We start from the raw sequence: 24,857 nt of genomic DNA, 5'->3' as shown, positions 1-24,857 counted from the left end.
ACGTCTGCAGTTATTCTTGGACTAATTTTTACGTGACTTTTGAATGTAACAAGTTACTGCTCAGACAGAAAAGCTTACTCATGCCTGCCAAAATGGCTTCCTCAAGATAGCGCTTCCTCTGGCGCTTTAGATCTGAATTTTACCTCAAAAAAAAAAAACTACACTGTGGGGACAATTTGAGACAGATTATTTTGTTCTGTACAAAAAAACGTTAACAGGCCTCACTCCAATTTGAACAAGTTTTGTGAAAAAAAAACTCTAGATGCAAATGTTTCAAGTCAAATCAGGAAGTGTGCATTTTCTGGTTTGACAGAAGCAAAGGCTGTTTGAGCGCTGGGTGTGCATTGGGCTGAGAGGTTTCAGTTTGGTGCACAAGCGTGTGTCTGGGCGGGGGCTGGTGTGTATGTGTGTGCAGCTGCAGACGCGCACACAGGTGCAGAAGAAGAAGAGAGAAGTGGGATAGAAGACAGAAGACGGAAGAAGAGCGGTGGATGTACAGTGCAGTCATCCATAAAGTAGAAAGCACTACTAAACTCCTTGCCACAGTGTAGTGTTTCCTACTTTATGGATGAGTGTACTGTTGGCTTCAGGGAGAGGAGAGGCCCAGCATGGCGCCCACACAGGAAATCAGAAAAGAGGAAGCTGCTTTGTCTCGCTAGGCCACACATTACCCAGAGTGTTGCCCTCAGTCACTTCACATGGGCGGTGTGTGGTGCAGAGCAAAGCTTGCAGCTCTTTCCTCCATTTTCTACTTTATCTGTCTCAACTGTCCTGTAAAAGAAAACAGAGATGATGGTGTACATGTGACATTTCACCTGCATGATATGAAATAAAGATGAAAATGAACAAGTGTCTTGTTTTAGACTCAGTCATTTTCTGTGAAAATATACATACTTTATTCCTGTAAAAAGATCCATATTGAAAGAAACCATCACAATTTCAAGTCAACAAGTCCTCTGTGTACTACACCTTTAGTTACTGTTCCTCCATCAACACTGTCTGGACATGCAAAAGAAAAAAACAAAAAAAAACAAAAACAAAAACTGAAAAACAATATTAACAAAAATATTTACAGATGAGCTTCCAAAAGGATAATAAAAACAGTATTATATAAAAAGGTCAATCTTACACCGGTCTCAAACAATGAATGTAGGTCAGGAAAGACAAAAAAAAAGAAAAAAAAAGTTTCCCGTGCTGTATGAAAATATACCACAAGTCCCAACACTGTTCATTATATACAGAAAGCTCCTACAGCTTCTTTTCCACTGCATCGACCATCTACAACTCAGATATTGTAGATAAGTCAGCCTAGAAAAACTGAAATATGACAGTAACATAAATAAGGCCGAACATGGGTTTAACATTGGTATGCATGCAGTCAATAAACATCCTGTAAACAACATATTAAGACTAAACAAGGTCTTCTTGTAAGGCTAAATATGATCAGCTGAGCTAAGATACTACCTACGTGGGTCTAGGTCCTATTCAGTCAACAGTGGAGCCGCCTACTCACTACACAGCAGGTAGAGGAATACTTGTGCATTAAAGGCCGTCAAATACAAGATCAGTATAAATATTTCGCTGTACATTTCGGCAACTTTTGAGCATCCACTCCCCCCTTTAAAACAAAATAAGAAAAACATTAAAAAACAAAACAAAAACTGAATATACAGTACAGCCTCTATCTGGGCCAGGTCACATCTAAAGTGTCTTTGTCAAACTGCCCTCCTTTTTATTCTTGGCATCATCATGCTCCCTTTATATTACACTGACAAACAGTTAAAACATTCACGACATTAAAGCAAAAAAAAAAAAAAAAAATTGCCTCCAACTTGTGTCATCAGGTGTGACTCCGTCTACCTGTGTGGGGAACTTCAACAACTTGAATGAAATCAGATCAAAAACAAACCTCCACGCTTCAACCCCCGACCTGTCCCCCGCGCTGCTGGATGCCTGGTCTCTCGTAGCTATGGTAACAGGCAAAGCACCTAAGATTTTGGCATATTCTGCAGTTTTTGACAGCCGGAGTCAACTAGGTGGCTCAGCGTGAATAAGAAACGACAAGTAAAAACCTGAGAAGTTACCCAACAGCCCTGTGTCACACAGAGGAAAGACCCCATCAGACTCAGTGAACGATCACCGCATGTGAATGTACTAAGGCCTGGTCCACACACTCACATCCAAACTGAATATTTACACCACGTCTTCACTTAAAGAAAGCTGTCACAAAGCATTTAAAGGTACAGCATGGTCCTGTGTTTGTTCTAGTATTGTAACACACAATACGCTATATTGCTAAAGTGTTATTAATTAGCTTTAACCAAACAGTCTATGACGTTATGATGCTAACTACCAGCACTACACTGCATGGGCTGATAAAGATGTTGAGCCTGTCTGACCCAATATCAAACACCGCAAGTTGAACTTCATTATACACCAAACATGGAGGCTAAAGAAAAGATATACACAGAATATAGTAGTGCCACAAACCACCAGTGCCATGACTGAAGACTGTTCACTTTAAATATAATCGCTAACTCTAGCTTCACTCTAATCTGGATATTCAGTCACTCTAGAATCAATTTTCTAGATCTGAAACAATTAGTTGATTAATCAATCAATCAGTCCAGAGGTTTTCAAACTGTGAGCGGTGCCTCCTCAGAGGCCTGTGGGAGAGCTGTAAAAAAAAAAAAAAACGTCATGGTAACATGGCGGCGGGTGACAGGGGCTTTTTATTTTTCTCTGATGGGGGCACAGTCCCATCCAATGATGGGACCTGAAGCTCCAAAACTTAAGAGCATGATTATCCCCCACAGAGAAGCAAAACAAAGACTAATAACAGGAGACAAAATCCATTAGTATTAACTTTTCTCTTGTCGCTCAATAGTTTTTTTTTTCTGTATTGTTTTGACAGATTTAAGGCTCAGAACGTCCCATCGACATGGAGCACTCTCTCCTCTGTCTATTCATGTACAGATATTTGACCTGTGGACAAACAGACAAAATAAAAATTTTCCATTTCAGGGCAGGGCGGGGGTGTTGGTGGGGCACAGCCGCATGTGGTGGCCCACAGTGTCAGACTTTGAAAACCTCTGGATTAGTCAACTGAGACAGAGTTAACGGACAAAACAAGACATGTGATGACTTCATCCTCGGCTGTAGGAAACTGTGATGGACATTTTTCACTCTTTTTGATGTTTTATAGACCGAAAATATAAACTGACTAACCAAGACAATAACTAATAATAATCTTATAACAATCATTAGTAGCAGCCCTTTAAGCTAACAGAGCAGCCTTCTTTCACCTTCTGCAAATGTTGCTGATCTCTCGATCTCTCTCACTCACTCTCTCACACACAGACACACACACACACGCATGTACCCTAACCTTAACCATCACATCTGAATGCCTAACCCTACTAGGTTACACCTCAACCCAACTTTAACCTGAACCCTAAAACCAAGGTTTGTCAGAAAGTGAGGACCGGCCAAAATGTCCTCACTTTCCCAAAACATCCTCACTTTGATGGTTTAAAACTTAAACCAGTCTTCACACAGTCATACAAGTACACACACACACACACACACACACACACGCACACACAGAAAACACGTAGTATACAACATTTAGGCCAGTTGTGACTGGGGTCACAAACATCAAGAGTTCCTGTGGAAACGTCTGAGAAAGGCATCTGTTTTCAGTCTCACCAATGGACTGGGCAACTTCATCACACACACACCGAAGAAGGGCAACCCTCCACATTCTTTACATTAACAGTATGTTTCACTTCAACAAACAGTCACGACCCCCAAATAAATTAGACCTAAACTACACATATGGACGTAGATCATCACTGTCTCTGACAGCTTTTCAGGACTGACCTTCTGCCCTGATGCCACTTCATGCGATGTGGTGATGATCAGGGAAAGAGTCAAATACAAATAAATAACATGTTCTGTACAAAGTACTGTATAAATACTCTTAAAGACAAGAAACACACGTGAGGAACTAGCAGACATATCTAAAATACATCCATTCAGGATGGATAGTGCATTCTTTATAGTCACACAGAGGAGACAGACTGCAGCTTCTATTCATTTGCTTCAGATAAATAAAGTGGCACCAGTACATGAGCTTTAAAGCTGATATTAATTAGCTGTGTCTGAGTTGGGCTGAAGTCTGGAGCTGCTGTTCTGTATCAGACTGTTCTACATAAGTCTGATCCATATCAAGCATTAAAGCCTCTAATGAGTGGAAAATCTGCAAATGCTTCGATAACTGGGAAGTTTCTAGAGAGTATGTTTGTGAGTTTGCACACGTCAACATGCACCTCTACATGCTGTAAGCTGTATGTTGATGTTTGAAAGGACTCTATATTTAACAGCTGGTCTAGCAGTGCTCTAAGGCAAATGTATAATTACTAACGGTTAAACCATCAGTTATTAGATCTGATAGCCACTAACCGCACCAACTACCAACCGAGACTAACAGTGAAGATAGAAAAAGTGCTCGAGCGTATCCTGAGTCAGATGTCCTGACTCTCATTCTTTCTTGCTGGATCCCAGCTTTTTGAACAGCTTCTTGCCTTTGGAGAAAAAGCCTTTCTTCTTCTTGCCTTGTGAAGAGCAGTCCCTCTGAGTCGGGCTGTCTGCTGGAAGGGGGGCTGGATGGGAGCAGCAGGCCTCCACTGCAGCTGGAGCAACAGCTGGACCTGGAGCAGGGTCCAGGTCTGACGTGGGGCTTGCTGTGGGTGGTGGTTGGGGCAGTAGGTCTGTGTGCTCTGTAGGGTCAAGGAAAGGAGGCTCTGTTTGGGTGTGCAAAGACTCCTCTGTTGTTGAGCATCCGGGATCTCTTAGGTCTGTAGAGGACGTCCCAGAATCCTTCAGGAGGAAAATAAGCTTTTTATAATGAGTCTGTGGGATTTTTATTAAACAACATCTAAAGCTTAGTTATGTTTAAAATGATCCTACAGAAACAAAAACACTGGGACAGGACACACACAAAGGAGGAGGCTCTCTCAGCTTTTGACCTGTGTTTCAATAAACTAAATCCAGGTGCAGGTGTAGGATCCTATAGGAACAGTGTAGAACTACAGTGAAAGGTGGAGGGAAGTGGACATAAAACAGGGAGAGAACAGGGGACACTAGCATTGATCACTGAGCGGCCATAGTTCTGTCTGAAAACACTTACGATCACGTCTCAAAGTGTACAGTTCGTTTCTGCTTCTGCACAAGGCCATGCAGGAAACAGAGGGGCAGAAGAAATGCGACAGGACAGAATTAAACACTCTGAACAGAAAATGACAGAATGCAGTTGCCTGGAAATACTTGCAAGTGATGAAAAATGAAGTTTAAAAAAAGAAGTGTCATTGATGTCACTGATTTGTGAACATGGTACATAATGTGACCGTGGGTCAGGAGACCACATGCTAAACAGACAGAAAAGCAGAGCTACCTGTGATTCTTTCTTGGGCTCTGGTGCAGGCTGAGCGGGGAGAAGTTCAGCTGGAGCGTCGTCTGGTAAGGCCTGCAGGAAGTTGGAGGGAACTAAGCCTCTGTGTCCATTCAGGTCTCCCTGGAAGATAAATTACACACAAAGACAAGGCTGTAACTCACCTGAAGCTAAACTCTATAAATATTTACATCTGTGTCTGACAGATGAGTGAAATTTAATTTATTTCATATTCAGTTTCTGAGATGTTTCACAGCTGCTGAGAACATCCTCAACACACATTACTTTACTTACACCACTATATAACAATACTATATATATTCTGTAACAGTATTTTCAATTTCTATTACATGCACATACCCACATGTGTCATAGTATTGTATTATTACTGTATGGTGCACATATATTAAATATAACACTATATTCTTTGATATAATCAGTAAAGTCTGATCTCTAAATATGGAAATATGAGATTTACAGGATTTTTTAGGAAGTGAAGTACAAAAGACTTACTACAAATACTAATAAAAGATAAAAAGAGAAAAAAAAGATCACGTTAAATTCTTGAGGCATGTCAACACTCACGTAGAAGAAGCCATCTTCATCCATGTCACCGAACACATGTATGATGTCTCCTGCACTGAAGGTCAGCTCAGCCTGAACGGAGCCATAACAGACAGATAATCAACAAAACTACTACTTTAATAAAAACCTGAATAAAAACATCATGTATGAGGAAGCCTGACCTCTATGTCAGTGTTGGGGGAGCTTTCTCGTGGGTCATAATCGAAGATGGCGACCATCCTGCGAGCTCCGGGGGCCAGGTTCCCCGCAGCTGCCGTAGCAACAGTCTGGCTGGGATCTGTCAGTCAAACAGAGAAGGGGAAACAATTGAGCCTGACGTCCTGATCATTAGAGGAGTGAGACGTCTCCGCAATCCCAATCAGCTCATCAGCATGCAGCTCACGGTGTCTGCATGTCCGATCCACTCAGCGTCATGCTAAGCTGAGGAAAAGTCACACCACCGCAGTCGAACACAAAAAAATAAAGACCACGAGAGATTAGCAGAGTTGGCTCTTTCATTTCTTTTACAACGGTTGTAGCAGCTTGAGCTGTGCTGCTGTTTTTAAACATCAGTTGGAGCAAACACTTGCGATTAGATGAAGAGTGTGTCCAACTCTTTCCAGCACTGTTAGTGAAAGTGAGGACAAATGAAATTATTTGATGATTCAATGATGCCACTTGAACTGTGAAATGAGAAGAGGAGTTAGGAGAAGGGACTGCTGAACATTTATAACTGGTGGCTAACGAAGAGCTTAAAAAGCATAAGACATCAGTACCTGAATTTATGTTACTCACAGAAATAATATTCTATATTCTATTTGAATCATTTCCATCCCAATAAAGGTGCAATTTTAACATTCTGTCCTTTATTGAGGATGTTTACAAAGCTCCAAATTCTTCAGTATTCCCCGAAAAATTCAAACAGTCCTTAATGAGGATGGATGAAGGTGAGTCCTGATGTTATCAGCAGCTAGAAAACAGTCCTCATGTTTAAAACCAAGAAGAAAAAGCTCACAAAATGGCATTTGAACACATAAAATATCAACTGAACGCATGCTGACCTCCAGTGGACACCGAAAAGGCCATTCTGATCATGCAAGGTGCAAACAGAGAGGAAGAAGGTCAAAGGGCTAACTACAAACCTTGCCCTTGGCTGGAGGAGTCTACGCTCTCCTCCCAGAGTGTCGCAGACTCCACTGGAAGAGATGAGGTGAGGGGACAAGAGCATAAGCACAATCGCAGAAGGAAAGGAGACGCAGATTAAACCTCAAAAGCCAAAGTGTTAAGTTACAGTGTGTCTCACAGTCACAGACGGACAATCAGAGGGGATGGATGCCTCGACAATGATTTTTAGGTTTAGGTGATCATGTAATGCTTTTGGGACAGAGGAGCAGAATCCTGGCAGAATACCATTCTGTGAGATTATCACTTAATAAGGGGCATACTGCCACATTCTGCTGCCACGTCTGCAGCGTATTACATGAATGTCCAATGAACGCTGACCACAGTGACTCAGTACTCGTGTACGTGCAGTTTAACAGCTGTGAAGCTGCTGCACTGGTGTTACTGACAAAATCAACATCATAAGAAGTTAACCTGTGGAAAGATGAAGTTACTCTGAATAACTTATTAACACTAGGACAGAAAGTGTAACACTAGGTTTTAATTACAGAATAGGAAACTAGTGTAGAGGAGACTATGCATGGTGGTAATATCTGCCCATAATGCTGAGAAGCTGATTTCATTACTACAGCAGCTGACCTAGAAATCTCCACCCTCCCCCTGAGTGAGAAGCAGCAACTGAAAGAGCAAAAGCTAAAGTCAAAGAGACAGAGAGACAAGCAAACCAGAAAACCAGAGAGGAGAAGAAAGGAGGGAGGCGGGAAGCCGCAATCTGCAGTGAGACACACCTTTCTTGGATCGTCTCGGTTTCGGCGGTGGAACGGGGCGACGTGGAAGCTGTGCATGTGTGCGAGTGCCTTTATGGAGTTTTAGAAAGGAAAACCAAAAACAAACAAACAAACAAACAAAAAATGAAACCAAAAAGAAACAAAGAGGTGTAATATTTGAGAGAAGCAGACCAGACAGAGTAGACAATGAAAAGCCAAGTGAAGAGCAATTTAAAAATGACAACCGGCGAGCAGCAGACACAGCAGTGAGAACAAGTGGAAGTGAAAAGGTTAAACCATCTGCAAATACCACTCTGGGTAGAAAGCAGGAAACAGAAGCAAAGTGTCTGCTCGATTTTACAGGGTGACTCGCTACCACTCACCACAGGCAAACACTTTGAATTAACTTTATTCTTTAAACACCTGCATGAAAACGCAGTCAGTGACTGAGAGTACGTCGATGGTTATGATTTTCTTAATAGCAACACAGTGAACAAGAAACCATAAAAAAGACAGAAAACAAAGCCATGGGGAACATTTCAGGTTCCATTTTAATTAGCTGAACTTTCTTTGTTCCTCCTGTTGAGCCAAATGGTCACAGACAAGAGGGAGTTTTTACTTCACGTCCTCTTGTCTGGAAAAAAAGCTTTCATTTTTAATTTGAGGATTTCCTCTAATGGTCTGCAGGCAAAAATACACCAAAGAAAATACCTCCATAATTCACAGCAGTGGATTCTTCTGCACATGTGCTGCTATTTTCACTTCCCACTTAAACATGAACAGGGGTGATATTATGAATAAAACATTAAACTCTGTACCTACAGTATGGTAAAGAATGTCCAAATATACTCATTTTCAAGTGTAACAGGTCACATTTAACAGCAGACGGCATAATTATGTAAAACAACTGACGCACCATTTTGTCAGAAATCTGCCAACACGCGCGTGTTCTGGTCGATGTAAATCTTTGACTGACTGTGTTACGTACCTATCTTCTCCATGGAGGCCGCTGTGGACAAGAAGCCCTGCTGCAGTAGCTGCTGCCGGGTCTCCTCATCCTCCACCTGGATCTCAGACACCATGTTACACGGCACGTAGCCCAGACGACCACCCGACTCCCCTTGGTAGAACCCGTCTGCGTCTTTATCTCCGTAAACCTGAGGAAAAGAGTGTAAAATACATCAATCACAACAATCTCTCAGACACACCTCTAATATTGCTGGCTGCGTGCAACCTTTGAATTAATGCCTTGTGGTTCAGACTCATGAGAAGATCACTGCACACATTTAACGTCTCATTACAACCAGCATATTTTACCTGTGAATGTTAGCTTATCACGGCTGCTATGAATGGGAAACCTGCATGACTGACAGCGTTACTCCAGTGTTGTGTGAGCAGTGAGGGACATACTTTGATGATCTGTCCTTCACTGAAGGGCAGCTCCTCCTCAGCGGCATCAGGATTGGGTGACATGGTGGCGGGATCATAAGGGAAGAGGGCCACAAAGATGCGTATGTCACTGTCTCCTTTCATCTTTGATGAATCAACACCACCTGCAGACACAGGCACAGACACACTTAGGACTGAGATAATTAAAAGATGCCTACAGTGTTCAGTTGACTTAGATCTGAGCATTCAGAATCAGAATCAGAAAAACTTTATTGATCTCCACAGGGAAACAGCTTAACACACATTTCCTTTTGATTAGAGAAGTTGACAGTGTTGGTTATCTGCCATACTCAATCAGTTACTTTCTTGAAAGTGTATCAAAGAAGTTGAACTTGATATTCTTATTTCATTAAAAAAATAATACATGATTATATTTCAATTCTATTTAGAGCCGTAATGATTAGTCCATCAACTAAACTGACAGCAAATTAATCAGCAACTGTTTTGACAATCACAATAATCATTACAGTCATTTATTTAAGCAAAAATGCCAAAGGTCCACTGGGTCCAGCTTCTCAAATGTGATGATCTGATGCACTTCTTGGTTGGTAAACAGAATATTTATGCATTCTGGACGGCTGGTTGGACAAAATAAGAAATTGAAAGATGTTTAACTCGGCAGTTGGAAATTATAACAGGAATTTTTCACAACTCTGACATTTTATAGACCAAAAAATTAATTAAACTAATTAATTCATTATGTTACATAAACTATTGTTTTCATGCAATTCATTGTCTCTACTATCTGGTTGTTCTTATGCTTTTGTGAACCTAAACGCAATTCAGCATTATCAGTTATTTCTATTACCACGGACCCTTTGCAAAGAAGCCATGCATGGCTTGCAATGAGTTCTGCAAAAAAGTGTAGCCAGCTGGCCCCTCCCCCACCCACTGTAGCGCTGCTATGAACAGAGTTAGCCCAGCACAGGCATGTCCTTAAAAGAGGTAATCAAGCTAAACCACTGATCCTAAGCTGTGTGAGCCGTTTGAGAAACGTGCACTCGTTCATGATCTGCAGCAACCGAGCGACGGGAGAAACAGCGTTTGGCTCACTCTCTGATTTATATCTGAGGATGTTTACTGACAACACACCCTCAAGCTAACATAAAAGAATAATGCTAATATTATGGAAGGTGTTTTGAATACATTCCATGTCACAGGTCATGCAAAGCAACCTTTAAATTTGGCTTGCAGCACTGTCTACAGGAGAGCAGACGTGAGGCATGACACCACTGTGACTAAAGACATTAGAACTGTAGCCTAGTTGACAGCGAGACAAATTTGAAGAGCTGTAGTGAGACTTTAAGCTGCACTGAAGAGACATGCCCTCTATCTCATTATGGAGAATCAGCCCATCTGCGGCAGGAGTCATGGGCAGACAACTTGAACACTTTCACATCCTCATTGATTTTCTAGTAGATAGGACAGAACTTCTCCCTGCTCCCTTCCTCTAACTCCGTGCACGTGTACACTTATGCATTTGTGTGGGTAGTCAAGTGCACCCACACATACACCAGAGATGTTTATGAAATGAGTGTGCAGTATGTGTCATGTGCCTTAAAGATAAATGAGAAGAGAAGGGGTGAGTGAGGGAAGGTGTGGAGGGAGAGAGAGAAACACTGCAGTCTGTTTCTTTGCTTGCTAATCAAGGTTACTATTTTAATGTCTGTCACTTCCTCCTGCCATGACAAGCCACTTTGGGTTAAGCCGGTTCTCAGCTTAGCGGGCTCTCTCCCACTTCTCCACTGCAGCTACAGCACCTCCTCCTCTCTGACCCACCCCCACCCCACCCCTTCCTACACAAGGTGCTAATCTGACTACCATCATGTGAGAGAGGGGGAGGCCTGCCAACAGAACGCACAGGTGTGTCAGCAACGCCTCGTACCTTTCCACTGCATATTTGAACCAAATAAATAGACACAGGAAACAGGAAGACACAAGAGGAAACAGTCACTGACCTTTGAGTTGCCTGGCCTGTGAGCACATTGGCTTAGAAGAGGGCTCAGGCTGGCCTCCCCACGATGGACCTGCCTCAGCTGGTGGGATCTGGTTGGGCTCCTGCTCAGCAAACAGAAACACAAGTCAATAAGAAAACCGTCTTCCACAGAAACACAGGGACTACTTGAGGAGAGAGGAAGAGGTTCACGAAAAAATGAACAGTAAATGCAGCTGTTCATTTTTCAGAACAATATTTAATAATCTATGCTTCATGTAATGATAATTCACTGAGTTGTAATAGAGATCGAAACCTCATGAAGTAAAAAAAAAAAAAACAGGGTTTCCAACATTCTACTGTTTCAACATAAACATGTTCCTTTTTTACATGGTGGTAATCTTAGCAGACGCAGACACACGTCAAAGCACATCCACTGTGAGCTAATGCAGGTCAAAGCACAACTGACTAGTTCAAGACAAGAGCTGAGGGGTTTCCAAGGTTGGAGAGTGTGACAGCAACAGGAATTAGCACAGTCAGACAGAGAGAGAGCAGATTCAGTTATGCTTATAAAGAAGTCTGAAGCCAGATGGTGATGATAAACTGGTTTATATGTTTGGCATAACATTATGGAATAATACACTATAGCTGCAGAGTGCTTGCTTTTGTAAATCAAGGCTTCCTGACCTCCCTCTGTCCACTGCAGTGATGATGATGATGGAAAAGTAAGTTGGTGTCTAGTGAGCGGTGGAGTTAAGTGATCTCCTCTAAAGATTAGATCCACACTGCTACAGGGAAGAGAAGCGGGCTGGGACAACACACCCACTGCGGCTGGCTTGCAGCAAAATTTACCAGCAGATCAGCCTTCAGCCCTCGGCGGAGAGGAGGCCTGCAGTGTTCCATCTGAGCCCCCTCCACCCACCACTCAGCGCTCATCTGCTCCACCACCACCTCCCCAGGACCGTACTCCACGGGCTCCTCGTTATCATCTGTGCCGTACTCCACGTCGATCTCCACCCCACGACCAACAGGTGACTTCAGAGTCCGTACTGTTTTGCTGACCGGGTAGGGTCTTGGCGGGGTTGGGCCATGGCTGAGGTTGGCTGCCGCGGCGGCAGCCATCTGACTCCTCAGCATGGCCTCCCTCCTAAGGCGGTCCCCTAGCCCTCTGAGCAGTACTCTCTCTCTGCTGTTGGGGGTTGGCTGGGGAGGACAGCGGGCTGAGACCCGCCTGCTGGTGGGACCCTCGTATAAACTCATGTCCTCTTCTTCAGGATAACTGATGGTGTCCACTGTGTCTGCGTAGTGCACCCTGTGCTGTGTCTTAGGCTTGACCTGCGAGGGTCCGTGTCTGAGTAAAGGCTCTTTGGTTAGGGATCTGGGATCCCTGTTGTAGTGATGATGGTGAGAGGGAACATGTGATTGTGGGTTGGTGTGATGTTGATTATGCTGGGGGACATGATGGAGACGTTCTGAGTCCCTGGGGTGAAGGTGGCCGGGCCTGGGCCGAGGCTGATTGTGGTGGGTTAAAGGCTCTTCTTGACCACTGTCCTCCTCTTCTGTCACCTCAGGAATGCTGAACAGCTGCTTGCCGTGACAGATCTGAGGGGGCAACTTGAGGATCCTCTCAAGAACCTCCTCATCACTGTCTGGAGGCTCCAACTTGCATGACTACGAGGGCCACAGGTCAAAGCAAGCAAGAGTGGGTTGGTGAAGGGGAATGGAATATCAGAGTAAAAAAAAGAGACGCGCAGACAAAACAGATGACAACCCGGCCATGCAAAGGAAAGAGAAAAGAAAGAAGAAGAAACAAAAACAATCAAACATTCTTAGGAATATGACAGCATAAACAAAGCCAGAAGTGAGAACTTAATTATGCAAGACAAACTGAAAGAAGCATTTTTCAGGCAAAAAGCAGAACATATAGTGCACTCATTCTTATACCCTGTTAGCTCCAACTGCGTATCCCCTGGCCTGTGTTTCTCCAAGGTGGTCAGAGTAGAGGTCCTCCTCCTCCTCCTCCAGGATGTCAGACAGGTCTGATCGGCTGTTGTCTGCATGGTAGTCGCTGGGAGGCTCCACGAGCCCTCTGCCATAACCCTGTGAAAAGATATGTCAACACTTTGAATCAAACCATCCACTGTGAATTTATTTCGCCTTAAGTTTTAAATTCTCACTTGTCACTGACATTATTTAATGAGCAAAACCACAAATCTGTAAGTTCAGTGATGACATGTTGCCAATTCAAATGTACAAACTATTCAAGGCTCCAGAAAACATCAGCAACTTCATATGTAGACTACATCTATCTGATATATGACCTGCACCACCGCAGCATGAAGCTTACTAAATTAATTGCACAAATGTTTGCGGGTGAATTAAACAACACCTCTACAGACAAAAAGATCTTCCCACTTTCAGTCCAGCTCTCAGCCGTGATCAGACTCATTCTACATTTATTTCTGTACTGAGGAGTCAACTGTGTCAAAGAACGGGGCTGACCTGCTGCCCCCTGCAGTACGCTGGCTCTTGGTCCTGTCTCAAAAACTCTTCGATGGACACCAGGCGGGTATTCTCTTGCTCCTCCTCTACCTCCGACTCCAGCGGTGAAGTGCTGGGGGGACGGAGGAGGTTAATGTCCTGAGGGTTAAGGAGGTCTGTGATGGGGGCTTTGGGTGGGGTAGGGATGCGCTCAGGGGTTCCGAGCTTGGCACAAGGATCCTCGATGAACTCCGTGATGGATGGGAAAGGACGTATCGTTCCAGGGCTGTCAGTGTCTCTGCGCTGCTCCAACACTGCTGCTGCTGCCACGACTGGTGCTTGTGCAGGCGCTGGTGCTGCAACGGGAGATGGTTGGGGTGCTGAGGTGGTGGGGGAGGTCACATTAACCTGCAGATGAGAAAGAGACAATGTGGTACGGTTTAATCAAGTTTATTTTCCTTGAAAAAAAAAATTGTGGTCTCTTATATGTAGGAGGATGTTGGAGAGAGGATTACCACTGGAGTAATGGTGGGGGCTACTGGTAATGTGGCCTCACACACGGCCAAGGCAGCAGCAGATGAGGGGTTGGCCCAGGCCTTCACATATGAGGCAGATGAGAGAAGATCTTCAGAGTGGAGAGCATGAGGACGGTTGGCAGCAGCCTCCACTGCGAGGCCAGTGTTGTGTGTGTCTGATGGCAAAGTGCTGGGCAGAACGGAGACTTTGGCAGCAGAGTTCATGTAGGACGGCGGTGAGGGCAGGTTACTGGGGCCTACTGGGGCGCAGGGTAGAGGGGGTGGCACAAGTGGGGGGGGTGACAGCTGGGCCTGCCATGATGGCAGCCAGCTTGGAGGGCACATTGACTGGCAGGGAGTCACAGGACTCCCCGTGGGCGGACATGGTGCGGACAGTGAGCTCCTGAGCTGCCTGCAGGGACTGGATCTGAGAAGGGCCCAGCAGGGCACTGCCGGCTGTTGGGGAAGACACCTCCAGCACCTTGGATTGGAGAACAACAGCTACACATGTAAAATATGTAAAACTTTCATGTCACACAATAAAAGCCACAGGCAGACAGATTTAACTTGAATTCTAACAGCAGCACAGTGTTGGATGAAAGCGGATGGAACAAATAAAAAAAAAAAAAAAAGGAAGCTCTTACCTTTTTCTTGTCAGCGTATATAGTGTATCCAGTGACACGGACTCCATTGGAGGTCCCAGCAGCATCTATAGTAACAGGCAGCCAGCTGATGAGGGCAATCCCTGGAGAGGGGCCGTGCTCCAGCTGTACATCCAGAGGAGCATCAGGGGGACCTACGGGGATTAACAGCATCCCACCACAGCCAGTGGCAGGCAAAATACAGAGAAGCACGATTTTATTTTAATACAGGATCAAGGGAATTGCTCATATTGAAAATACAGTGCTTGGGATAAGAACTAATTATCACAAAGGGTATGAGATTTTACCACGTACGTTACTGTCTCTACACTCTACAAGGACAGTAAGAAATTTAGAAACCATATACCTGGGTTCCCAGAGTGTGGGCATGAAACTTAAGCAAATTTGAATGATCATTTAGAGAAATACAACTTACATCTAATATGACACCGATCATAAATATGTATCTCACAGGCCTAATAAACTTTTGTTGACTGGGAGAAGTAGAATGGCACAAAGGGACATCAAATGAGGTTCAGGATTAACAACTCAACGAAACATCAGTGACACCAAAACCTCGCACTGAGATGCCATTTACATGGAATCCAGATTCTCTGAGCGTGTGCAGCACTTGTGAGCAGTGCTTTGTGGGCAGAACAGAAAACTATCAAGCAAATGGGAAACGTGTACTTCAAGATAAGGAAACAGCAAAAAAGCCACAATAACAGTCTTGTCATCAGCAGCACTTGATGAGTAGATGCAGTACAGGGTGACAACATGAGTAATTAAGTCATCTACTTTCCTTCCCCTTACAAGCAATGCGTTCTGTGCCCATGTGCTTTGGTTACTTAATAAAGGAAATACGATTCAGAGCAGCTCACAAAAGCAGCTCTCATGAATAAACTGATGACTTTGCGTAGGAGGTAGAGAATCATCCTGAATCAGCCAAACAGAATACATGGCCTGTTAATATGCTCTGCAAGATACAGCACATCAGGTTACCACGCAGCTCTGATATCTGCTGATCTAATTCAAGAACCGCTGCCCAAAAAAATCCAGTGATAATATGTGAAGAGCTGGACGGAAGCAGCAGTGGACTCTGGGAACTGTCTGTCTATGGGAGGGGTCACCTACCAGACAAGTCCCTGACATTAACTGAGGATGGAATTGCCTCAACAATCCCTACTGTGTGTCACATGTCAGTCACTAACACAACAGTCACATGTGCTTAGTTAGAATCAAAAATCCCTCAGCTATATTACTCATCATGTTATCTACACAAAGGTTTGGTAAGATCTCAGGTTTCTTTCTTACACACACACACACACACACACACACACACACACACACACACACACACACACACACACACACACACACACACACACACACACACACACACACACACAGCTAGTTTTGATACTGAACATATATATTTAATCTATACTGTTCTTTTTTATAAAAATGGTTGAATCACAAATCCTACACTAATAATCCAGACTGCCACACTCATGTGCTGTGTGGGTAAAATATGAATTACCTAATAGCATCAGCCATTTTCACAGAGTTACAGCATCACACTGCAATTACTATTTACAAAAGGTGTCCAAAATCCTTGATCTGGATCAAACATTTGAGCCTGACTGAGCTTTACATGCTCTGTACCTATATTTATCCAACTTACATGTTTGATTGAATTTGGAATGGGGAAATTGTACAAGTGTAGTTAGAATGACACTTTCAGAGAGCAGCATCGGATATTAGAGAAAACACTAAATCCTGACCTGCCATCAGTGTGGTGAAGGTGATTGTGGCGCTTCTGTGTTCACGTCGCTCCACAGGTAACTCCCATGGTGTGCGATGTGGCCGTGCCTCCACTTTGACTGTGTACTGCAGGCTGGGCAAGAGGTTATTGAGGCACAGCGAGTAGCAGCCAGCCTTCACCAGCTCACACTCCTCCTCGTTCAAGGACACAATGTGCACATAGTTACTGTTGCTGGGCAGCCAGGTCAGGTTGGCAGACGTGGCGGTGATCCTCTCCACACGCAGCTGCGTGGGCGCCACACAAACGTCCCGACCGACCAGCATGCTGCAGCGCAGCTGGTCTGAGAGGCCCTTCTCCGTCAGGCTCTGCACTGACACACGGTAGGCCTTGAGGTTGATGTCTAGCCGCTCCAGCACTGCTTTGGTCTGGGCACCGAAGGGCACATTGAACCGCAGCTCCTGGTCCACGTACACATTATAGCTCCACACATTGCCCCACCCAGCCGGCACCAACGGAGGGTCCCAGCCAATGATGATGCTCTTGGCAAGCTGCTTGATGAGGGTGAGCTTACGTGGGTAAGGCACAATGTCCACTCCCACCTCCTCCAAATCCAAGTCCAGGCCGTTGGTGAGGGGGGCTGGGACAGCCAAGGCCGATGCTGAATCTGAGGGGGCTGAGGCAGGGCCAGAGGCAGCGGGGGCCTCTGTCCTTTCTGAGGCGCTGACGCCCATGTGGAGGTGATGCTGGTGGCTGGCACTGTGCAGGCTGCTGTCTAGCAGGGAGTTATGGGACATGTCCCCTGTCTCTGGATGGTGAGTGCTCATGACGTCGTCGTCTGATACACGTTCCACAAAGTTAGAGGGGACCAGCCCTCTCCGTCCGTCCATCAGCTCACCTGAAAGGAACCACAGTCAAATACTGAAACTACCACATACAGACAGGAACACGAAAATGCAGACACAACAAATGACACTCTGGACGTACCTTCATAGAAGCCATCATCATCCATGTCTCCATAGACATAGATGTATTCTCCAGCAGTAAGTGGTAGTTCCACCTCAGGGTTGTCGTTGGGGCCATCATAAGGGTTATAGCTGTTGAAAGTGAATTTGCCAGGAAGTTATTTTCATCACATATTAGCAGACTGCTGGTGTAGTGAGCTAACTGCTGCCTTACTGTAACATTTACCTATATCTTGCAATGAAAACCTGAAGCTTCGCTGCTCCTCTGCTGGCTGTGTAAGGTGCCGGGGCCACGTCAATGTCAAGCTCCTCTACTTCACTGGCAGTGTCCACCTGAGAACACCATGAACACAGTGTGAATCACTAGGACCTTTATGGCAATTCTACAACTGCCTGCATTAATGACTGAAAACATTTTATTCTTTCAACATGGTAAATCCACACATCATAAAGCAGTGATGGGACATATTGATTGACTTGGAATTTTGTCAGAATTTTGTAGAAGCTGAGGAATTGTTGTGAAATGACTTGAATAAACAATGAAGGTTTATAGGGTTAAAGGAAAGTGTTGATTCAACCTTGTGATCATTTTGGAGGCTGCTTTAAATATTTTCTCCAGAGATGTTTAAAATATTTTTATCAACCCCACTTACACCAGAGGGAGTTTTCTAAAGGTCAACTTATTTCCATATTTCTCAACACTGAAACCTGCCTCTGGGAGGGAATACTTGTACTGTTAAACCTGGCATTAGATGAGTGTGCTTTTTACACATATGAAAACTGTTATTTTGAAAATCCATGATGTAAAGGCCATGACTGCTTGGAAATGACTGCAAAGGAAATCTTTATGTTTTACCGTAAAGGATTTTTTCCCCCAGTTTTTATTCTATCACAGGTGGGAAGAAAAATCTGACATAAGTACTGGAAAATGTATCTATTGTAAATACAGAGGTATTAGCCTAACCCATAAATGACCGCACACATGAAAATACAATATTATTATTACATGGTGATTAATATTGTTTTTGAGCCACTGCTGATGGTAGAATCACCTTGATACCTGATGTCGAGTTGGGTTTCCATTCATACTGACCACACACAATACAATAGGAGAGATTGTATATTTATAGCTCCCTGGGAAAACCTGTTTAAGGATAATCACTGACAACTACTACTGTATAACCTTCATAATCCACAGTGGCCAGTGGATTATTTCACTAAATATGAGCTTTATTGAACTGTGGGCAGATGAGTGACGAGATGAAAAGACCAGTGAAGACCAGAGACAGACTCTGAGGAAACATTACACAACAAAAATACTAAATCATGGCAGCACATCCAAATTATTTCTCTTATGTATGAGCAGAGGGAGCTCCAGCGTATTTAGCTATAGTCTGTACTCGCGTGAGATGACAGACAGAAAGGTTAAGGAGGGCTTTTTAATCCATTAAATCCACACAATCAATGTGCTCGTGCATAGCTGTCTCTGTAATCTTGATGAGCGATCTGCCTGCCCATGTGGAGACAAAGAAAGCAGAAATGTTGCAGGCAGTCGTCCTGCACGATGACAAAACCAGGATGAACATCAAGAGACCAAAGGAGCATTTTCACAAACCTACAAACAGGACTTTAACACTAACCATCCCATCAAATGTGGGTCAAAAGAAAACCACTGAGACTCACATGTTGAGAGGTTCTGGCAGCTTTCAAACCTAGTGGCAGTATTAGTAAGGGTTTCAAAAATGTCATTTCAAGCTATGCTAAGTGAATTCAGAGTTTTCACTAAAAGCTAAAAATGCTGCTTGTGTATTATGTGGTTTCTCCTTTCTTTCTTGTAATGTATAACATCAGCCTGTTCAGGGACAGCAGCTGAAAGCCGTTTGGCTAAACCCAAATCTAATCTCAATTTTAATTAACGTGTGTTACGCCCTTGACAAATAATGAATAAAGCAAAATAAAAACAAAGAAACAAACAAAAAAAAACATGAAAGCATGAAATTCTGAAATGAGTAATGCACTGTACACTCTCATAACTGTACCTCATGTGTTGGGCTGGATTTGTGCGGACTGAGGTGGGTGTCAGACTTGGGGGTGAGGTGTGTGGTCTCTGACTTGCTGGAGGAAGAGCCTGACTTGCTGACACTGATGGTGGGCAGCTCTCGATGCTTGGTGACAGGCGAGCGCTCCACCCTTGACAGCCCTGCAGCGTGGGGGGTGGCCCCCATCCGCAGTGCAGCGGCCACATCTAGCAGAAGAGCGAGAAGAAGAGGATAATACGTAATCCATGACTTTAACAGACACCTCCAGCCCTCTCACTGGTTAACCTGGTTGAGTCCTTGAGCAGCTAGGTGGGTGAGGTCGCTGGTTGACATGCAGGAGGCTCAAGGTTGAACCTGGCTGATTAAACAGTGGGGGAAAAATCCTGCCTCCATCTGTCTGAGGTCAGAGGTCACACTACCTTGTGGCAACGTGTGTCACACCAGCCCTGTTAAGGGGCTTAACTGGTTCCATGGTCCACAGACATTTTCTGACCCTCATGTGATGGTGAATATCACAGACAAGCTCTGTTACGGTGTTGGACTGTGACGGTGTGGGTGAGATGATAGGTTAGAACATGCCGTGCTTTTGTGACGGTGCCCAGCACAGACTATGGGTAACAGAGACAGAGAGCGTACCGAGCGGATCATTACCCTCAGGGCAGGAGAGAGTGTCACCTCCCTCGAGACTCCAGAAGGCTATCTCACCCAGAGACACCATATCCCATGAGCCACCAGGGCAGTCTAAAACACATGAACAGTGTAGGAGAAAGAGGTTGGATACATTTGTGGGATACACACAGTAGGAAAGATCTGGACTAGATTTGTGGAGCTGTTATGTTTAAGGCTCTTTCTTGTTTGGTGACATCGTTTAAAATGCCCGTGCAACAAATTTACAGCCTTTGAAGAAGCAGCTAAGATGAGACGCACACAGGTGAAATGTAAGCTGTTAGGCCAAATTAGTTTTACTGATATAATAAGGAAATGCACTGGCATAAAGATAATTGTAGGCATCGTTTCATGTGTCTTTATTATTTAGAAGGAAACTACAAAGTCAATAATAAAAAAAAAATCCCTATCAATAACACAGAAACACTAAAACCTGAAAAGACACATCCCCAATGGGACAGTTTAAAAAAAAGGATTTGGACGCTTTTGATGGCATTTTGTCCATGAATGGACTGATGCTCTTGGGCTGTGTTTCAGTCATTAATTTTAAAGCCAAGCTTTTTGTCAGGACTCAGTTCCTCTTTTAGTGACATTCCACCAAGGTTTCCTTTGGAACTGAACACTAACACGTATACTGTGAAAGCTGAAATTTGGTTAGACAATGATTTAACAAGAAGTTTATCTTGAAACAAGATGGAGAAAGGCAGTGACTTTATTAGCATTTTGCTAATATGCATTGCTCATATTATAAATGAACCAAAGCAGTGTGGTCCTTTCACCTGGTTGTTAAATGCCCTTTCTATCATAAGAAAAATCACTAAGGATCCTCTGAAGTCCATCTACCAGCAGTAAAGTATGTATGATTGCCTAAAGAACTCAACAACTACTATTCTCTCATCTTTATAAGTTGCGTTCTTGGGTGTGAATACACGTCCGTAGTGGTGTGGCTCACCTCGCTCTGTAGTCAGGCCCACCCCGTTGGTCAGAACCGAGAGGCTGGGATTGTTGAGGAGGCTAGAGCCGGCCAGGTCCACCTTCGAGGCCTGCAGTCGGAACTTCTCCAGCTCTTGGGACAGCAAGCCAAACTGTTCGCTCTGGCTACGACATTTCTCCTCCAGCTCTCGCACCTTTGACTACACACGAGGCGTAACAAACACGGAGAACAGATATACAGTAAAAACGCTGTGGAATATGACTTTAAAGGGGGAAAATCCACATTTCCACACTATAATGTGGGATATCATCAGTTTGTTATGGTCACAACATTTCAGTGGTAACTGTGTGATGAAGTGCTATGATTTACATTTCTTCTGTGTACAGGAGGAACATGTGTTTTAAGGTGAATTCCTCCTTTAACAGAATCACAACTGCTTTACTGTAATGCATCAGTCACTTGGAGGGATCTAACCCTGTGAGACTGAGAAAGTTACCTCCTCTATGAACTGTCAGTATAATGCAGAAATCTTTTATCTCTATACAGCAATGTTCTTGGTAACTATGGAAAACCTTTTTTATCATTAACGTTCACATGTGTCTGACACTTCAAAACACATCGGATCTTACACAGATAGGATTATTTTGGTGGGTGGAAAAAAATGGAACAACACAATACTGCAGACATACAGTAAATACACTGCTGGTTACATAAGGAATGTATTACGAAATAAAGTATTACAATCTGAGGTTAGGTTTCTGCGAGACAGACAATATAAACTGTCACTGAAACATGTGAGGCTTCAAACACAAATGACAAGCAATTACAGGTTCAGTGGGAAGAAAATGGGAGGGAAAAAAAGGCGGGTTGTTTTCTTGTAAGATGAGAAACAGTAGTAAAAATCAGAGCTGGTTATGAGAACACATACTGTGCCTGTGTTTTACACTGCAACCACTTTACCAAAGTCATTAGACAGCAGTGTTATTTGCCAGAACACTACAGAGGTTGGCCTAAGCCCTACTGAGCTTCTATATGTGGCTGATTTCACTTCCGGTTGCGGTGGGAGTTTCCTGGCAGGCTGATCTGTCAAAAGCCTCTGCACGAAACTGTCTGAACAACATTTCCTGTTAGCTCTCACCTACGCAAACAAGAGTCTGCATCTAGCTACACTGAGCTGAAGTCGTGGTGAAGAGTACCAAAACATGAGAACAGAAATCACTATAACCCTCAAATAAATAATCTGCTACAAACCTTTATCTGACCCAGTGATGAGTTGGGTTTATGCAAAAGGAAAATTCTGTTTCAGTGTAATAAGATCAAATAACAACCCAGCAAGACAAGTATGATAAGTGTGCTCAGTGCAGCTGGGACCGATAACTGTGCCACAGATACTCTGTTATCTGGCCTCGTGTGAATGACCTGATTTACACACAGTTTGGTAACCTACAAAAACTGTGTCAGCATCAAACTGGCCTTTATGGTCCAATGAAACATTTATGAAAAACTGTTTCACAGTAATTACTGCACAGCTGTTCTGATTTAAGTATGTGTACAAAACACAAATGATGCACAAATCTGGTTAAGTTCTGCCAACTTGAAGGATTTAAATAAAAGGAGCCGGGGTTTGGCGGATCTTTCTACAGGGTCTGGGGAAGGTTTTGCGGCAGTATGATATGTAATTTGGCCCAGGAGGTCAGACAGGCTAAACATTAACAGTACCTGCATGCAGTCCAGTGTACTCTGGTTAGCAAAAAGATAACACAAAGGACAAAAGTAAATACATGCTTGAGAAAAGAAAATGAATCTGGGACAGACAAAATATATTAATAAAGTAGAAACACAGCAGTCTGAGTCCAGGTCGACGAGCAAATCCCTGTCAGGAGCCAGTATCACTAGAACGTCTCTTAGCCTTCAGCAGCCAACAGCTGCCTTTTGAGTGAACGCACACATTCCTCATAACCTTTCAAAAAAGGTTTTTTGACAGATTAAGAAAGACTGCGTGTTGACAAAGCTCATGCTCTTGGGAAGGAAAGAGACTTTCTCCTGTGATGCTTTGGGTTTAAATAGAGAGATAGAAAGTCAGTGAAACAAAGCAAGAGGAAGGAAACAAGCAGTTTTTAAAACAGGAGCAGCTATACTCTACCAGCTCCCTCCGCAACACAAGCTGAGTCAAATCCTAAAATAAAATACACACTTCTTTTAGGAACAAACTCTCATGACAAAATGCACAGTGTGGAATAAGGATCACATACAGCAGACATGCACAGTCGTCAATACAGTCATTAACTGTGGGTGACGAAATTTTAGAATTTTTGCTGCGGGCTCTTAAGTCTTTTTGATCTCTCTCTCTTTTTTTTTTTTTTCATCATCGAAACTCAGCAGCCAGTGAGACAGACGGGGACTTCAACTGCCATAGACAGTCTGGGTTCATTTTAAATTCAAAGTGTGCTACACTCACACTGAGAGCATGCATGAACGTCACACAACAGCAGAGAAGCCATCTGTTCAAACGGTTTTCCAGGCCCATGAGCGCTGCAAAAATACAAGTATTTTCTGCAACAGCTTCTCTGCTAGGTGTTTAGATAAGAATAAAGAGCCCACTGCACTGTACATCCACGCTGCTTCAGGGGCAATGGGATGTCTTTTGTCTACTCAGAAAAGGGAGAGAATTAAATAATTCTACTCTTTTTGCTCTGTGTAACGGAGATAAGAAACACCTTCTGGTAGCGTACGAGAGTAACACTGGAGTCTGGAAAACACTCCTCCTCTCATTAATGTTGGGAGTAAGTTCCACTCTGTTGTGCAGTTTTACTAAACACTGGAAGCTTTGATTTTTATTTTGGTAACTCATCCTAAAGTCCTGGAATCATCTCAGAGCTTTACTGTATGACAATAAAATATCTGAGGTGTATAAACATCCTTTATTTGCTTTTCTTCTTTGATGAGTTGTCACAGTGTTGTACTTTCAACTCACCTCCAGCATCTGAACCACTCCTTCATGCTCCCTCTTGGCGAATAACTGAGCCTGATGATTAAAAAGACATTAAAGTCAGTGTAACATTCATTGTTTCCTCCTAAAATTCTAATTCAGAGCACAGTGAGCTCTGGTGACAAAGCTCAGTGCTTTATAGGTGCCCAAAGGTTGCCTCCTGCTGGACAAGAGCCCCAACTGGGCTGGAAGCAACCTTAGGGTCATAAGGGTTTGATTTAAGTAAGAAAAATACTTCTGTTAAACATGGAGGCTGTGGTTCTTACCCTCTGTAACCGCTTGATTTCATCCTGTTTGAACTTAAGGATAGCCAGTGCCTGCTCATGTTCCAATTCCAGCTGCTGCCTTCGCTCGGCGACCTCTCGCATATGCTGTTCAAAAAAAAAAAAAAAAGGCATGGTAAGGAGAGAAACTGAAAATAATACACAGAAGAGAGTATCTGAGCCCAACGGTACCTTTAGGACCTGCTCTAGGTTCTCCAGTTTGGCACGGAGTCTCTGGTTCTCCTCGAGAACTGAATTGTGTTGAGCGGTCACTTCAGAGAGATCTTCCCTCAGCTCCTCATTCTCAGCCCGAGT

General features: G+C 43.7%; 1 protein-coding gene across 1 annotated transcript in view; it reads right to left on the bottom strand.

The window, feature by feature from the left end:
- Positions 1-321: 321 nt before the first annotated feature.
- Positions 322-24,857, bottom strand: part of LOC121190436 (peripheral-type benzodiazepine receptor-associated protein 1) — a 59,016-nt gene continuing 34,480 nt past the window's right edge. Inside the window, 24 exon segments of the mRNA XM_041051159.1 lie at positions 322-4,881; positions 5,456-5,575; positions 6,038-6,109; positions 6,199-6,314; positions 7,159-7,212; positions 7,927-7,995; positions 8,894-9,062; positions 9,316-9,458; positions 11,313-11,412; positions 13,232-13,387; positions 13,790-14,176; positions 14,284-14,571; positions 14,573-14,764; positions 14,928-15,079; positions 16,709-17,584; positions 17,674-17,783; positions 17,878-17,984; positions 19,691-19,896; positions 20,342-20,431; positions 21,309-21,489; positions 23,010-23,030; positions 24,265-24,315; positions 24,546-24,650; positions 24,735-24,857. Coding sequence (XP_040907093.1) covers positions 4,543-4,881; positions 5,456-5,575; positions 6,038-6,109; positions 6,199-6,314; positions 7,159-7,212; positions 7,927-7,995; positions 8,894-9,062; positions 9,316-9,458; positions 11,313-11,412; positions 13,232-13,387; positions 13,790-14,176; positions 14,284-14,571; positions 14,573-14,764; positions 14,928-15,079; positions 16,709-17,584; positions 17,674-17,783; positions 17,878-17,984; positions 19,691-19,896; positions 20,342-20,431; positions 21,309-21,489; positions 23,010-23,030; positions 24,265-24,315; positions 24,546-24,650; positions 24,735-24,857 — 4,227 coding nt within the window. The 3' untranslated portion in view covers positions 322-4,542.

This window comes from Toxotes jaculatrix, chromosome 12 (genome assembly GCF_017976425.1).
Source record: "Toxotes jaculatrix isolate fToxJac2 chromosome 12, fToxJac2.pri, whole genome shotgun sequence".
NCBI classification, from domain to species: Eukaryota; Metazoa; Chordata; class Actinopteri; family Toxotidae; genus Toxotes; species Toxotes jaculatrix.
This window is presented reverse-complemented; position numbering and strand designations above follow the sequence as displayed.